The sequence below is a fragment of the Anas acuta genome, chromosome 18 (assembly GCF_963932015.1).
Source record: "Anas acuta chromosome 18, bAnaAcu1.1, whole genome shotgun sequence".
Classification (NCBI taxonomy): Eukaryota; Metazoa; Chordata; class Aves; order Anseriformes; family Anatidae; genus Anas; species Anas acuta.
Genome location: NC_088996.1, coordinates 6,121,943 through 6,137,118, shown reverse-complemented (window position 1 = coordinate 6,137,118; position 15,176 = coordinate 6,121,943). Strand labels below are relative to the sequence as shown.

The 15,176-nt window shown below is 39.0% G+C and overlaps 2 protein-coding genes across 2 annotated transcripts in view; one reads left to right on the top strand and one right to left on the bottom strand.

Annotated features, from left to right (window-relative positions):
- Positions 1-15,176, top strand: part of OGFOD3 (2-oxoglutarate and iron dependent oxygenase domain containing 3) — a 43,184-nt gene that overhangs the window by 12,075 nt on the left and 15,933 nt on the right. The window contains exons 4-7 of the mRNA XM_068654764.1: positions 1,598-1,662; positions 2,286-2,342; positions 8,674-8,827; positions 14,087-14,210. Coding sequence (XP_068510865.1) covers positions 1,598-1,662; positions 2,286-2,342; positions 8,674-8,827; positions 14,087-14,210 — 400 coding nt within the window. The remainder of the gene's footprint in view (positions 1-1,597; positions 1,663-2,285; positions 2,343-8,673; positions 8,828-14,086; positions 14,211-15,176) is intronic.
- LOC137841647 (urotensin-2 receptor-like) overlaps positions 2,353-15,176 on the bottom strand; it is a 51,252-nt gene continuing 38,428 nt past the window's right edge. The window contains exon 2 of the mRNA XM_068654760.1: positions 2,353-2,653. The gene's annotated coding sequence lies outside the window, so the exon portion shown is untranslated. The remainder of the gene's footprint in view (positions 2,654-15,176) is intronic.

The following is a 15,176-nucleotide window of genomic DNA, read 5'->3' as shown; positions in this document are numbered from 1 at the left end:
ACAATGCAATCAAGTATGGTTTATTACAGCAACAGATAATCAGGTTCTTTTGGATTGCCGGTGATAGTGACTATCTGCAAAAGCAAGCTAGTATGCATGAAATACACAGGTGTTACAGGTGTTCTAGGTGGGGGTTCTAGGTGTTACAGGTGTTCTAGGTGTTACAGGTGTTCTAGGTGTTACAGGTGTTCTAGGTGTTACAGGTGTTCTAGGTGCGCAGCCTAGAAATAAACGCGTTAAAAGGATCAAAGACTCTATAGAGATTTATAAGCAAATATTCAGATCTCACCCAAAGGCGTCCCAATGGGGGGGGAAGAGAGGCTCAGCCCGTCGACTGATCCCAGGAGTCAGGAGGTCCTAAGGATGTTGTATGTCCTTGGGATGGTATCTCCCCTGACGATGGTATCTTCCCTAACATCCCCTCTCTCTTGGGCCAATTTATATTATTTTCTATCTTTTAGGTGGAGCTTGAGTGGCTCTAGTCAAGCATATCTTAGTTATGATTGGTGTAAAGTTTTCCCGTCTCCGTTTAAAGTAATAGGCTCCGAGAAATTCAGGGCGCATGCTCAGTGAGGGGTGGTCGCACCTTGGAGGCGGGTAGCTTTTGGGATGGAGGTGTGTTTTGGTATTATAATGATATTATAATGAGCAAAAAGAACACTAGGGTACAGCATTTGTCAAAACATGACAGGTCTTTGGCTTAGGGTGGCAAAAAGTGCAGCTTTGTGCACAAGAACAATCGAGGCCCCACCTGATTACAGAGCCTAGCCGTGGTGTCTCCACTCCACTCTACGCTCCGTGGTGTTCCTTAGAGCTAGCACACCAAGTTTCCCCAGCGCAATAGCATCTAAGGTTGGGAGCCTAGGGAATGCTCAGATAATGCAGTTATGCCCTACCCTGAAAGCCTCTTCAATGCTGTACGTTTTCCTTAAAAGTGTGAATGTTAGTTTTATTTTCCTAGTTACTTCAGGCATTTACACCACAAGTGGACAAATTGATTTTTTCATATATGAAAACCTTTCACTCCCTGGTTTTATTTTACAGCAGTTTAGAAACTGGGAAAAAAAAAATGTCTCTGCAAGCCTTAGAACTGTAGTTGTTCTTTTATGCAGACATTTGTATCTGTATTAAATATGAGAGGTATACAGGAACTCATGGTGAAGTTTTACTAACAAATGCTGGGCGAGTTAAATATTAGTGCTGTTATTTGAGCACTTCACAAATATTGGAAAATTAGTCATCTTTGTGTGGAAGGGAAATGTCTTCAAGAAGGGATCCAGGAACAAGATGTCTTACCCTTAGTCCCTGGAAGGCTGGCAGTTCTGTATGTTGGATTTGAATGTCAGCAATAGTAGTCCTGTGCGTTAGCCATATGGTACCTTAATCTTTTGTTAATTTGTAGAACAAACAGAGGGAGGCTTGCAGTTGTAAAGTAAGCATTAATATTTTGGACCTGAAAGCTAGAAACTAATAGTTTTGCTCGGGAGTATATGGAGAATGAGAGCCAACTTGGGATGTTTCTTGAAGGTTAGTGATAAATAATGATAAGCCCTTCTTGCGCTTCTTCCTCTTCTTTAACTTTTGTTTCCTTTCCCAGGCATCAATTTTGGACTTGCATTCCGGAGCTCTTTCAATGGGGAAGCATTTTGTTAATCTGTACAGGTAAAGTTGGGCTGTGACTTGCTGCCATTGTTACCCTACAACTTCAGTACTCTGAGCCTTTTCAGATTTCTCAAGCCTTGTGGACTGGGGTTTGGAATGACCAACTGTAGAATTGGTTAGGTTCATCACAGTTTCCATGGCTAGTTGAAAAGCTTTTGTGGCATGAAAACTGGAAATAATACCTTATGTTGAACTGGGCTCTTTGAAAGCTACTATTACCTTTATTTTTAGAGTTCTTGCACCAGCAAATAATATGTTTGGTGGATATTCCCCCCCTACCTTTACAGTTACAGTCAATAGATTGTCAGCAGTGGAAGAAGTCAAATATCTATACTTGCTTTAAAAAATCTGAATCCATGTGCTTATTCGTGATGTGTGATGGGACATTTTTCATGCCTGGGGAGTTCTGTTATCAGTTGCTGTATATTGATCCCTTATCTTTTAATACTTGATCTTTGAGCAATGCTTTGGGAATTTCACACTCAAACATTTGTAGGATTTTTGAGCTGGGTTTTAATACGTGGGTTGTGGTTAAAGCACAGATGGGGAGAGAATACAGCTTGGTATGACTCAGGCAGTGTGATTCAGCAATGCCCATTTTAGAATGTTGATTCATTTTTCAGGTACTTTGGGGACAAAATTCAAGACATCTTCACAGAAGAGGATTTTGCATTGTATCGGTAAAAAATTTGAATAACTGTAGGATGAACTACAAAACACAACTTGCTTTTTTGTAGAGCATAAGCTGTAATGGGCTTGTCCTATGTGATGGATTCAGAGTTGCAATTGAACTTGCAGCTCTAAGTAGTAATCTCTGAGAATTACGATGTCTTAAATTTAAAGCAGCTGGTGTTATTTTAGCTCCATCACCAATGTCAGACTAATATTGACGGTGTAAATGGACTCCGATGAGGCCTCGCCCCAAGTTTCACTTGCAGCCTAAGGGGTTGATGGTTGATGCCCAGTTTTAGCATTTGCCAGTCCTGCAGACCTGCAAGCAAACAGAGATGCTTTTCTGAGTTTTGGTTATTTGCTGGAACGTGTCAGCTGAGATATGAAATACTTTAACTGGTATTTCACATCTGTTATCCAAGAGGTGTTGCATTAGATGATGAAGACAGTCCCATACTATTATCACTTCAGGAACTTGTTTTTTGGGGGGCAAAGTGTAGCAAAACATTAAAAATGCTAAAGCAGGAAGTGGAAGGACTTCAAATTACTAATGTTCTGGCTTGAAAAGTGGAGCGTACTTTCCCCCTATGAAGCCAGAATATGAAGTAGTGCTATAATGTAATAGCTTTGGCATCTGATGCTTTTAGCTTTCTGTAGACCTGCTCATATACTTAACGAAGACAACAAACAGAACGAGCTCCATGTGTCTGAAGGTCTGTTGCCAAAGTTTAGGATCAAGCATTCTTTGTTGACTAGACACAATAAATCTTTAGTTAAGCATTTCAGTTGCTATCTCATAATTTAAAATGTACCTGGCTTGAGTATCTTAAAGTCTAAAGTTAAAGCTTTTTGCTCTTTTTGTCCTTTTTTCTTGCATTTGTGAAGGAATCTGACCTCCCTCTAGTGGTGGAAGTAGTATCAAGTAGCTAAATGCATTAATGGATAGGTACATGTATATTCCATACACCCAGCATATCTTATTCATTTTATTAGTTATAGTAATTTTGTCTAAAATATTAACCAATTAGAGTTTATTACTTAGCCTAAACATTTTTCAATACCGTTATGTTTAGGGATGACCATTGTTCAAATGTGTTTACTTCTGTCCCACAACTCATCACAAAAATGTGACACTGATTATTACTGAACTTCAAATGCGTAAAGAAAAATAGTCTCTGCCTCACCAAGCTAGTGGGGAGTAATGTGAAAATAATAGTCTTTGTGCTGCCTACTGTTCTACAGAAGATCAAGGAATCTGCAGAAATAATACAAGTGTATGGGGAGGTGGTGTCTTACTGCAGATTATTTATGTATTTCACATGAACAGAAATTCATATGAGTTATGGAAACATCGAATGTTTCTGACCCTTATATTGTGGGGTGAGAGCACTGCTGGGGAACATCAATATTCCATTGGTTTTGCATGCCAATGTAGGGGATGTTTCAGGCTGCTGGATATGAATCCCATACTACGTATATTAAATGCTTTTCTTCATATTAATGGCAGTGCTTTAACACAGACTGTAGTGCCTTATGTCTTTCATGAATGATTTTATGCTATTCTTGGGAACGTTTATCTTCATTACTTTTATTTACCTACCAAGGTCTGTTTAAAAATACACTCTTGAGAGAGATAACTAGATGTAATTCATGTCTGAGTATTACTGATTGCAACAATAACAAATCTGAGTAGGCATTCTTAGCCAGGAGGCTGGTTTCTAAACTGTCTGTGTCAGAATTATGTTGCTTCAGAATCAATTATGCTTTCTAGGCTGATGCTTTATCCTCCACCTGACAAGCATATTACAGCAATTCCTCTTGTTTCACATAATAGATGCATCTTTATTCAGAAGAGAGACCTCTAAATCTGTGTGCTTGTTTTAAAGGTTGTGACTTCAGCAGAAAATAGCATCATCAAAGATTTATTCCAAAAACTTTATAACTTATTAAGGCACAGATACGGAATGAGCAGAAGGGGAACTAATAGTTGACTTTCTTCCTTTATTTATTTTGCACATCTGACTTCTGCTGGAGCTTTCTGGATATAGAAGAGCATTGCATTGCCTGCTTCTGCTGCCTTTGGTGCTTTTCACTGGGAACAGTGCATAGACATCGACAGTGGGCTAGGGAAGCTGTGTGGTTTCACAGAGCTTTGTGAGTGTTCCTGTCTCTGTGCTTGAAATCTTGTTTTCCACGGTGACTCTCACAGTGCTTTCTTCTTGCTGGCCTGACAGAGATTGTATTTTACAGAAATTTTCATGTGACACTTCTAGTTCTTCTCAGTCCTTGCTTATGTGGCTGCTGGTATGTTAACCTGGCAACTCTGCAGTCTAGTGAACATCCTTTCCCTTAGGTTCTGTGTGTCCTAGACTTCTAAGTGCTTTATTGACTAATCTTTTTTGTTCTTCCTGATTGCTCTGATTGCAAAATAGTTTTTGTACACCACTTTTATACAAGGTGATTATGTTGTTTTTAGTGAGTGGTGTTCTGCTTTTCCCCTAGCCTGGCGGTGCATTTTGATAATCTCCAGTGACTCGGTGAAAATGTTCGATTGCTGCTGACAAGTGTTGCGAGGAGTCAATTTTTTTTCTTACTTACACTGACTGGATTCGGTACTCACATACTTACCACCATAGCAGAGCTGGTTAGTGCATCCAATCAGAACCAGGTTAGACCCAAAGCAGCATGAATGGTAGAACAGCCACAGTGTTTATGAAAATTAATTTACATGTTTACTGCACTGGGCTCATTCATTGCTTCCTCGATAGCGCTTTCTCGACTGAAATTTCCTTGGCCTGATTTGCCTAAGCTGTAGAGAAGAGTTATAGGCTAAGAAGAGTGACATTATTACCACTTTTGTAAAACAACTATTTGCAGGATTTGGAATAAACTGGGCACAGAATGAGTTGAAGTACATAGATGCATGTGTTTGGATACATGCTCTGTAGTAGTTTAGGGAAAATTTTGACCTCTAAAAAAGACGTGCCTTTGCTAATACAGCAAAGTAAACATTTGATTCCCATTTCATTCCGTGAAGGACACACGAGATACCTTATGGAGTTTGTGTTTGCAATGATAAGTCTGTCAACCTGTTGAGGACTCCTGCGGTGGGGTAAATGTGACTGTGTGAAATGAAGGGCAAGCAAAGCTGTCACAAAGCACCCTGCAAAGCATATGTTGCACAGCACAGTTAGCTTTGCCTTTGGCACTTAACTTGTAAAAGGATGTTTTTTTTTTTAACATATTTTACTTTAACTACAAGCTCAGATCTCCTTGTCATTAATTGCAATAGCATGATACAGCGTTTCCCAGTCAGATCACTCTTCTGCACCTTAATCTCCCCCCCCCATTAAGTTCGTTATGTAGCTTTTAAAAACTTAATTTGAATTGCAGCTACTTATATTTGACAAAGGAAGAACTTCTGCTGGCTATTCACAGGCAATGAGAAAGTCTTCCTTTGCATCTTTTCATTTCTCCTTTTTAGCTTATAGGATCTGTATACTTTTTTTTTTTTGTCTCATCCCACATTATTAGAAAGTGAGTATTAAATATCCTACATGTAGAAATAACATCCGTGAGCTGGCTCAACTAGGAATTTCCTGGAGTTTTGCTGTATTTTGAGGAGTATGGTATATACTCAGTAGGAAAAAGCATTTAGACACTCAAAGGTATTGCTGTTTGGAGCTTATTTCCAGTAATTTTATGCAATAAGGGTTATTTGTTCAAGTATCAGTGGAAATCTGCAGTTTATTCAATACTTGAAGCCAATAGCACATGGGAATAAGAGGCCAGCAGTGTGCTTCCACACCCAGAGACCAGCTACGTGGTTATTGCTAGGTCAACTGAAGGCAGGTGCTTTCACGAGACCAGGATAAAAGCTAAATCTATGCTGTTAAACCTGTCACCTCAACTCCTTCATTACTTGTCTCCCCATTTCCCCTGCCTACTTAATTTATAAACAGGAAACAAGTTGTTTTTGAAGCATGTGCTAACTTTCTCTTTGCGGCGTGCTTCAACTTTGAGCTTGTTTTCCTCTTCTTCTGATAACCCACTGGCCGGTCCAAACCAGCTAGGCTTTTGGTGGTTGTTTTTGTGTGTCAGGAGACAAAAATGTTGTGTTGAGGAGAGTTTTGTTTCCTGCTTGGTTTTGCAAAACATCCAGTCTTGCCTGAAGCTGTTGCACATCTCAAAGAGAAGTGCGGCTTCAGTGGAGCCTTATAAACACCAGGCAGCAAATCTTAATAGAAAGTGTTTGAAAGTGGGAAAGGAATCAACCTAAAAGAGGAAGCGGTATTGCTTAATGAGCAGTACAAATGCTGGAGATTTAAAGTCGTGTCAGGACTGTGGCACAGCTACTTGCAGATATATTCCAGCTGGCTGATGCTCCTGGCCACCCGGTGTCAGAGCCGAGGAACAGACTACTTTAGTATTTGCGGGTTAGGCTATTAATTCTTCCGTTGGGCTGTTCAAAGCGCCTGATTCCTCCAAATTCATGGTGAAGTGAAATGAGTAGCTACGTCTGATGCTTTTTGGGAAACATAAGGCAGCCTCTGTTGAAGTCCTACTTCTTGGAAGGAAGACAGAAAGATCAGATACCCACAGGCATGAGAGGAAGGACTGGGGACCAACAAATCCTTTCCTGATGTCACTTTTACAACACTGCCATTCTGTAGCTCTCAAGTTCAAACCTCAGTTTCTGCATCTGCGTAAAAACCTGAAAATCTCATCTCTGAATTTGCTGGGTTTCATAATTCACAACTAAAATAGTTTGAATTGACACCTGAAAGCTATAAGTTTTTTAACTTGTCTAAATTTAAGACAGGTTAAAAATCCAAACTGTATGTCTGTTATTGATTATTTTTTGGTGGGGACAAGCTGTGAACAGGATGAGTAATTAAGCCTTTTTTTTGGTCCTTGTCTTCAAGAGGTGCCTTTCACAGTCCAACACGTAGGTCTGGTTTTTAGTTCTGTCACTTCTTGTTAGTCACTGTTTGAATTCCTCAGAGGAATACTTGGGAAATGGTTTCTTGTAAATTGTGCGGAAGTTCAGTACAACCCAGTAGAGAAATGTCTGACACAGAGAAGATGCAAAACTAGTAATGTAATTCCATAAAAACTTCAGAAAAGTGTTCATCCTGAGTATCTTGTTCTTGTGTGCTTCCTTTGAAGCGCTTGGGAAGGAAGAAAAGGAAGACTAATACAACAACTAAAAATGTGGTAAATTGGGAGAAAACAGTCCATTAAGACTTTATGGAACACAGAGGATTAGATTTTAAAAGAAAACATTTTCATTTTATCTCACTATGTTATTGCATTCTTGTTGTTGTTTTAATTTCCTGCAAGTTAAATACTGGCTGTGTGTGTTTGCTGGTGGGATTTTCCAGAGATCTTCCCGATGAGTTGCAAATCTCTTGCCTTTAAAAGCATTGACTGAACTAAAGCAGACACAGTTTGATGGCCCTGTTCTAGATCTGTATGCAATTCTTCTGTCCTGAAAGACAACATAGGATGCTGCTGTATAAGCAGTTCTATGCAGTGAAGCATGTGTGATTATTAGTCTTCTATTTTTATGATCTTAACAACAACAACAAAATCTAGCCAAACAAAAACCCGTTCTTTTCCCTGTGCTTCCTGAGAGAAACACAGGAACAGCCAAGGTAGAGATACCTTGGTTGAAACCTTCAGAATAATTGGGGAAAAACATCTTGGTATTAATTTTTAAGCAAAATCTGGTTATGATATCAATACATATGTTGGCCTAGAACCCTGAATTCATGGGCCTGAGAGACTTCATCTGTTAGTTTAAAGCTATCTTAAAAGTAGTTGAAGGTTCTTCCCAAGAAGCAGCCCTTTATGAACATACACATTTCCAGTCATCTGCTTTGGATTAAAAATATGTATGTAAAATAACTTAATCTCTTTAATTTTTCACTAGTTAATAAACAACGTGATACAATTCCCCAGGAAAACACACTGGTTACGCAAAGAAATTTTAAAATCTAGACCACCGGAACTATCAAAAAGGAACTATCAAATAGTTCTTTTTTCTTAAGATTTTGAAAATAATGACGATAATAAAAAGAGGACAAAACAACAAAGAGTGCAGCAGATTTTTTTTTTCTTTGCTATAGTAGATCTCAGTTGTTCAAGGCAACGCAAGAGGGGGAAGTATGGGTATATGTTTCCTTTGATTTACTCTCTGAGGAGGAAGCTTAGCTCTGAGGAGGCAGTAACGGTGAATGAAGGAGGATGTAGAAGAATCGAGAGAGGTGCATCACTGTTTAAATGGGGCCTCTATGCTGTTTCAACATTTAGTGTGCTGTGTTGTGTTCCTTGCAGTGATGTGAGACGGAGAATTCAAGAAAAGATTGCTCAGACTTTCGGAATCAGCTCTTCCACCATGTACCTGACTAAGCCAACGTTCTTCTCCAGAATTAACAGCACAGAAGCCAAGACAACGCATGATGAATACTGGCACCCCCACATCGACAAGGTAAGTGGGAGGCTGGGATGGGTTGCAAATGTTTCCAGTTATTAATAGATCACTTTAAAGTTATTTTGCATTAAACAATTAGTCAGGCATGTTTGAAAACTGGAGCTTGTAAAAATCCTTCAGGAGAGGAACCTAATGGAAAGGGAAGTGAATTTTAGAAGGATAGGCTAGGAGCGTTCCTTTTTCTCTTGTATTCTGTATCTTAGTTTTGTTCTTTAGGGCTGTTAGAATTAATAAATTTTGTGAATGACTACTTAGAAATTGCTGTTTTGTCAAAAGCTGTTAAAACTGATCTGCACCTATGGAGTCTTCCAGTGCCACCAAAGCTGTGTTTCCAACTGAAGTGTAGCTTTTTCAGCCAGACCTAGCAGGAACTGTTTCAAAGGTGCTAAATCAGATGTTGTGACTTGATCTGTGTCTTTGGATAGATGCTCAGCATTTACATTTCAGTTAAGTATAAATGGAGGGTTTGTTTGCTTTTTAGTGCACGTTCTGTGAGTATAGGTTCTTCATAGCTTTTCAAACTGTCAGAGAATCAAATTTCACTGCATACAGCAGGAAACTGCAATAGCTCGTGGGTATCTTTTTTTTTTTTTTTTTAGTTTCAAAAAGTGTATCTTAGAATTTAAGACTGATTTATTACTGTAATGTGTTTTTTGTCTGCACAAGTAGGTTTGCCAATGTTCTCATACTTTCTTTACTCTTCTCTACATGTGTTTTGCATTGGTAAATGAATAAGCTAGTTGGATAACCTTGCAATTAAGTGTTTCTACTTAAGTCTCTCCTGTACACATTATTTTGTCATTTAGAAGTAAATCTGTTTTCATGATGAGAATTTGTTTTCTTTGTGCAAGCTGCTTCTGTGTTACGGCATCCTGACAGTGCCTGTACGTGATGAACAGTGGGCTAGATGTTTTGTTGGTTTTATCCATCTGTTTGTCCACATTTTGTTTATCTGCTTCCTAAACAGCCTGGTAGGTAATTTACCAAGTGATTAGCTTTGGCTTTTTCTAATTTTCTAACACCCTCCACCCACCCTCCCCTAGTTTCAAAACAACAACAACAAAAAAAAAACAGCCACAAAATGTGGTCTCTCAAATCTGATTTGCATTATCTAAACCCTAATAGTTTCTGTAGTGTACAATTGGGTAGTCTGATTTGACAGTCGTGAAGGATTATTGTCGCAGTTGGGACAGTTACAAAACACCTTGTTCATGATCATGTAGAATTTGACTCCCCCCAAAATCACATACCTGTTCTAAAATGTGAAAATGTGGTATGCTAGATTTCAAGGTATTTTCTGGGGGAAGTATAGTTTGGATTATACTGTGTGAGTTAAAACTGTGCACTGTCCTATTTATTATGTGTAGATAGTTTGAACACTTTTTCATTTCTGTAACAGCTGACTTCCACAGGAAGCTCACTACTGGGAAAGGTAAAGCATTCAGACTGCTGAAGTGTTTTTTGTCTGCACCTTGAAATTATCTTCTGTGTTTGAAATACATTTTAATGTTATTTTCATTCGTGCTCTTAAAAAGCATCCTTACAGTGAGGATTGCATGTGAACATGCCAATGCTGGGCCACTGTCTGCGCTGTCCAGACAGCATTATATGTTAAGCTGGAAGCCTTATGTGGGTCCCACTTGTGTGGATCAGTTCCTTTTATTTTGGAGGGAGGGGCAGGGAACTTTCCAGACCACAACTATGGTGAACAGTGTTCCTGGGTACAGTAGTACAGTCTCTGTACAGTCCTATGTACAGAGACCTAGAGCAGTTTTTTTGTAAGTGCTTCTTGAGCTCATGATGTGGTGGTCCAATTCTCGCTCTTTGATCTTCACATGGAGCAAATACTGTCAGCAGTGCCAAGTGTTGCAGCGAGATGGACAAACCACCGTGGGCTGGGATCATTCTCAAAGAAACTGCCTCAGCTCAGTCGTTCGTCCCTTCTCTGGGATATGGGACTTCAGCTATTGCCGGGGAATGTATGTACATCTGTGGTTTAAATGATAGCAGTTTGCATATGGTAGTAGAAAATGGTTTGAACTGGGCTAATGGAGCCCTAAACAGGGTCTGACAGGGAGGCATCCTCAGTCCTGTTCACGTCCATCGTGGAAGTCCATATTACATCATCTTGTATCATTGCTTCTGGATATTGATCTTCACTTCTGGTACATCATTCACTTGAAGTAGTATCAGAGGATTAATTTGAATCCTTTCCTTGCTGCACAAACAAGCCTCTAATTTCTCTGTCTTAAGTACAATTGGAAGGGAGCTATCTGTAGATGCAGTGTTCTCTTATGTGTTTACTGATCATGGCTTCCAGAAAAAGTTACAGTATGTGTTGAATATATAGGTCTGCATATAATTTTAACCTACTGTAGATGTACATATGTATTATATAATGTACATCTACATTGTAGGTATATAAAAGTCCATCTATATTGTGTGCTTAGAAAAAGGTAAAAAATAATTATATAGAGCTGGTCAGGTTATACAGCATTTAGATTCAAAGCTCTGCAGGAGACTGAACTCAAACAGGAAGATCAGTAGGTCAGAAAAAATTTCAGGGAAGGCTAAATAGGATAGACCAGTTGCTTCCCAGTGTGTCTTCAGTGCAGCCAGCCTGCCTGGTGTTTTAGTTTTTGCAGTTGAGAACACAAACCAAGTTTTGTTCATTTTCACTGCAGTTGAAAAGAAGGAAAAAGTGCCCCTATTGATCTGCAGTAAGAATTACTGTACAAAGAAGTGCCATAGTATTTCTGTGTGGCCTCCAGAACAATCATGAATACTAGATGTTTAAGAAAGATCGATAGAACTCAGGATGTTGAAACTTTTGCCAGTTCGTTGGATGCTTTTGTGTATTCCTGCATAATAATTAAACAGTGAGGATTGCTGCTAGAAAACCTCAGCTTTTTTCTTCTCCTCTTTGCAAAAGAAAGGTAAAATCAAGTCTTTGAAAAATGAATCTGACACATTTTTTTTCAAAGCCTGATGCTGGTGGTTCAAAGATGCAGGCTCCTTGGAGCACTTGAGAACATTTTACGTTTTCCCCTGAATTGCTGAGTATATTGCAATTACATTTCTCTATCTGAATATCTTTGGTTTGGAATATTTTAACTGCATAACGGAACAGCACAGTTCTATTATGTGTGTATGAGATTGAATTTTAGGGGGAAAAAAATCCATTTGGTTTTTAGTTACATGGAAATGGAAACCCTTAAATCACCTAAATGAATCATTTAATCTTGCTGAATTTATAAGCAAGGTAGATTGAATAGTGTGTTGTCTTAAGATGTGGAATTTCATCTTGGATGGAATTTGTTTGGAGCTGGATCTTTCAAACGCCAAATGCCTGATTTATAATGGAATTGCTGTTGCATACTCAACCCTGACAGCAGAATAGTCTTATAATGTTCTCTAAGAGAAGTAATGCGGGACTAGAAGAGTTCTGCAGTCTCAAGGGAAGGATCCTGTCATTCTTCACAGACTTGTCAGGCTCTGACGCAGAATTGGCTTTGTTTTGTTTGCCTTGAATTTCTCCTATTGAAAAATCTATTCCAGGACTTTGGTGCAATTTTTCTTTATTTTTTAGCTTAGACTTATTCATGCTCAGTTTATACCTATTTTGGTTTGCATGAACCCTGGCTTTTACATTAAGAAGACTTTTTCCCCCGCTCCTCTCCCTGTTCCACTTCCTCCTATCCCCATATAGGCAGCGTTCATATCCCTTGCCAGCCTTTCTTGCCTGAAGTAGAACAAGCTGAGCCTTAAGCTAACTGGAGATTCTAATCACCAAAGTGGTGAAGGTGATAGATAGCTTTGCAAAGCTGGTTGCAGGAGGAGGGCTGTAGACTGGCTGTTTTGAGGTACTGCTGTAGCATGTGCTCATTAATTCACATTTACTGCCTTATATTGCTGATAAGGTTTGGGTAAATATAGGGACAAGGGTATCACCAAAACATTTCTCATTCTTTTGACTTGGACTGTGCAGTGCTGCTTATTGCTGGATTTGGATTTTGTTTTTAAGCTTGTATGGTCAAAATAACAAAATGAGTAAGAATGAAAATGTCTTCCTATCCCATCTGTTGCTGTGTTATCTTACAGAATAATGTGTACAACTGTGTTGAGCCAAAATTTAACTGGCACTAATGAATGTAACTTAAAAAAATAAATAAATCAGAGAACTTCTATGTTTGGAAGTAGCACTTACCTCTTAACAGTCACCAGGTCAGACAAAACACTCTGCTAATGTTGTGTATTTATGCACTACTTCTGTGCTGCACATTTTGCTTTTTGACAGTGTAAAGCAGAACTTCATTGAGTTGTGATATACTGTAAAGAAATTGGAGAGTACAGCCATTGATTCCTAAGTATGTTTTTGATTCTAGGTGACCTAGATATGAAAAGGAAATATTTTCAGCTCAGTGTTAAGTACTTAAAGCTCAGAGAGAAGCTATTTGATATACCATTTCTTTTCTCCATCTTCAATACTCATATTGAGGCAAATAAATAATGCTTTAACAGGAATGAAAATCACTCTGTTATACTTAAAAATGTGATGTTTGTTCTGTAGGCTGAGAGGAAGTAGAGACTTTGAAAGCCATGTGTGAAGGTTTTAAAAACAAAACAAAAAAAATAAAACCTAAAACCTGTATAGAAAGGAGCAGGTGTTCCTCCAGTGAAGGTGTATTTATTGGGAAGGTCTGATTCACTGTTACCATGAAGCTTCTGCTTGATAGCTGGTGAAGGAGAGAGTAAAAGGTGAGGTTTCCAGAAACCCTGAACTGTGGTTAGTTAAGAGATATGGTTAATTAAACAGACTGGTTTTGGTTCTTATCAGCATTATGGGGAAATTTGATTTTGAAATAATATAAATAAATCTGAGCATTTCCATATATTTGTTTTGATGCAAAGGTGTAACTTCTGACACCGTGTTTTTTGCCAGATGTTCAGTAGAGGTAGGATGACAAAGATCAATACAACCATTTCTTTAGTTTTGCAAACTGTAATAATAAAAATAATACAGGTAAAATACTAATTGTGTAAAATATGTATGTAGTCTGGGTATAAACAGTATAGACTAATAAACATGGATAATTGCTATGGCAATGTTCTTGTTCTTCCAGTGACCCTTTTATTAAATATGTGACAACTGGAAAATTAGAAAGCCAATCAGTTCTATCTGCGTAATTACTTATATTCTGCAAAGATGAGAGCAGAATGTTGTAAAGTTTTAGTAATTGTTGACTTTACTCCTAGGTGACTTACGGCTCTTTTGACTATACTTCACTGCTGTATCTGTCTGACTATGCTGAAGATTTTGGTGGTGGACGGTTTGTGTTTATGGATGAAGGTTCCAACAAAACGATAGAGCCCCGAGCAGGTAAGAGTCTTGGTTTGCTTGCATGAAGCAGGCCCAATTGTGTCCATTATTATCTGGGTGGGCTGGCTGATACAGTGGGAGTTGGTATTTTGTGTCAGTAGTAATTGTGGAATAATATAGTTCTCTGTCTCTTGTGTATTCATATTGATTAGGTAGAAAGTAAAGATGAAAATGGGTAAAATGAAATAGTTGAAATGTGTGGAGTTAAGCTGTGTAAAATGGCTTCCTTGAAAGCTGCAGCACTTAGAACTGCAATCCAGTTATAGAATCAAGGAATCTTTGAGGTTGGAAAACACCTCCAAGATCATCTAGTCCAACCTTTAACCTAGCACTAAAATCCATCACTAAACCATGCTATGCAGTTCTACATCTGCACGGTTCTTAAGACCTCCAGGGATGGTGACTCGACCGCTGCCCTGGGCAGCCTGTTCCAATGCAGCACAACCCTTCCAGTAATGAAATTTCTCCTCATATCCAACCTAAACCTCTCCTTGCACAACTTGAGGCCATTTCCTTATCCCTTGGTGCTCGGGAGAAGAACCTGATCCCTACCTTGCTACAACCTCTTTTAAGGTCAGCATAAAGCACAATAAGGTCTCTCCTGAGCTGCCTTTTCTCCAAGCTAAGCAACCACAGCTCCCTCAGCTGCTCCTCATTAGACTTGTACTCTAGATCCTTCACCAGCTTCATTGCCCTTCTTTGGACACAAAGGCAAATTTAGCAGGCTAGAATGCATCTAGAGTCAAGATAACTGTGTGAACACTCTGTGAGTACAGCAAATCCACACTAAAGCAACATATTTTACACCTTCTGGCCAGAAGTTTCTTTGCTGTTCATGGTGGGGCTCAGTATCCTGTAACTGCTGTGGGGTAGGTGTGAAGATGATGGAGAACCACTGTGCTGCTGATGTGCAGAACCATGGTGAACCGTGGTAACTTGGTTATGAGTCTGTATACGCTTTTAGTA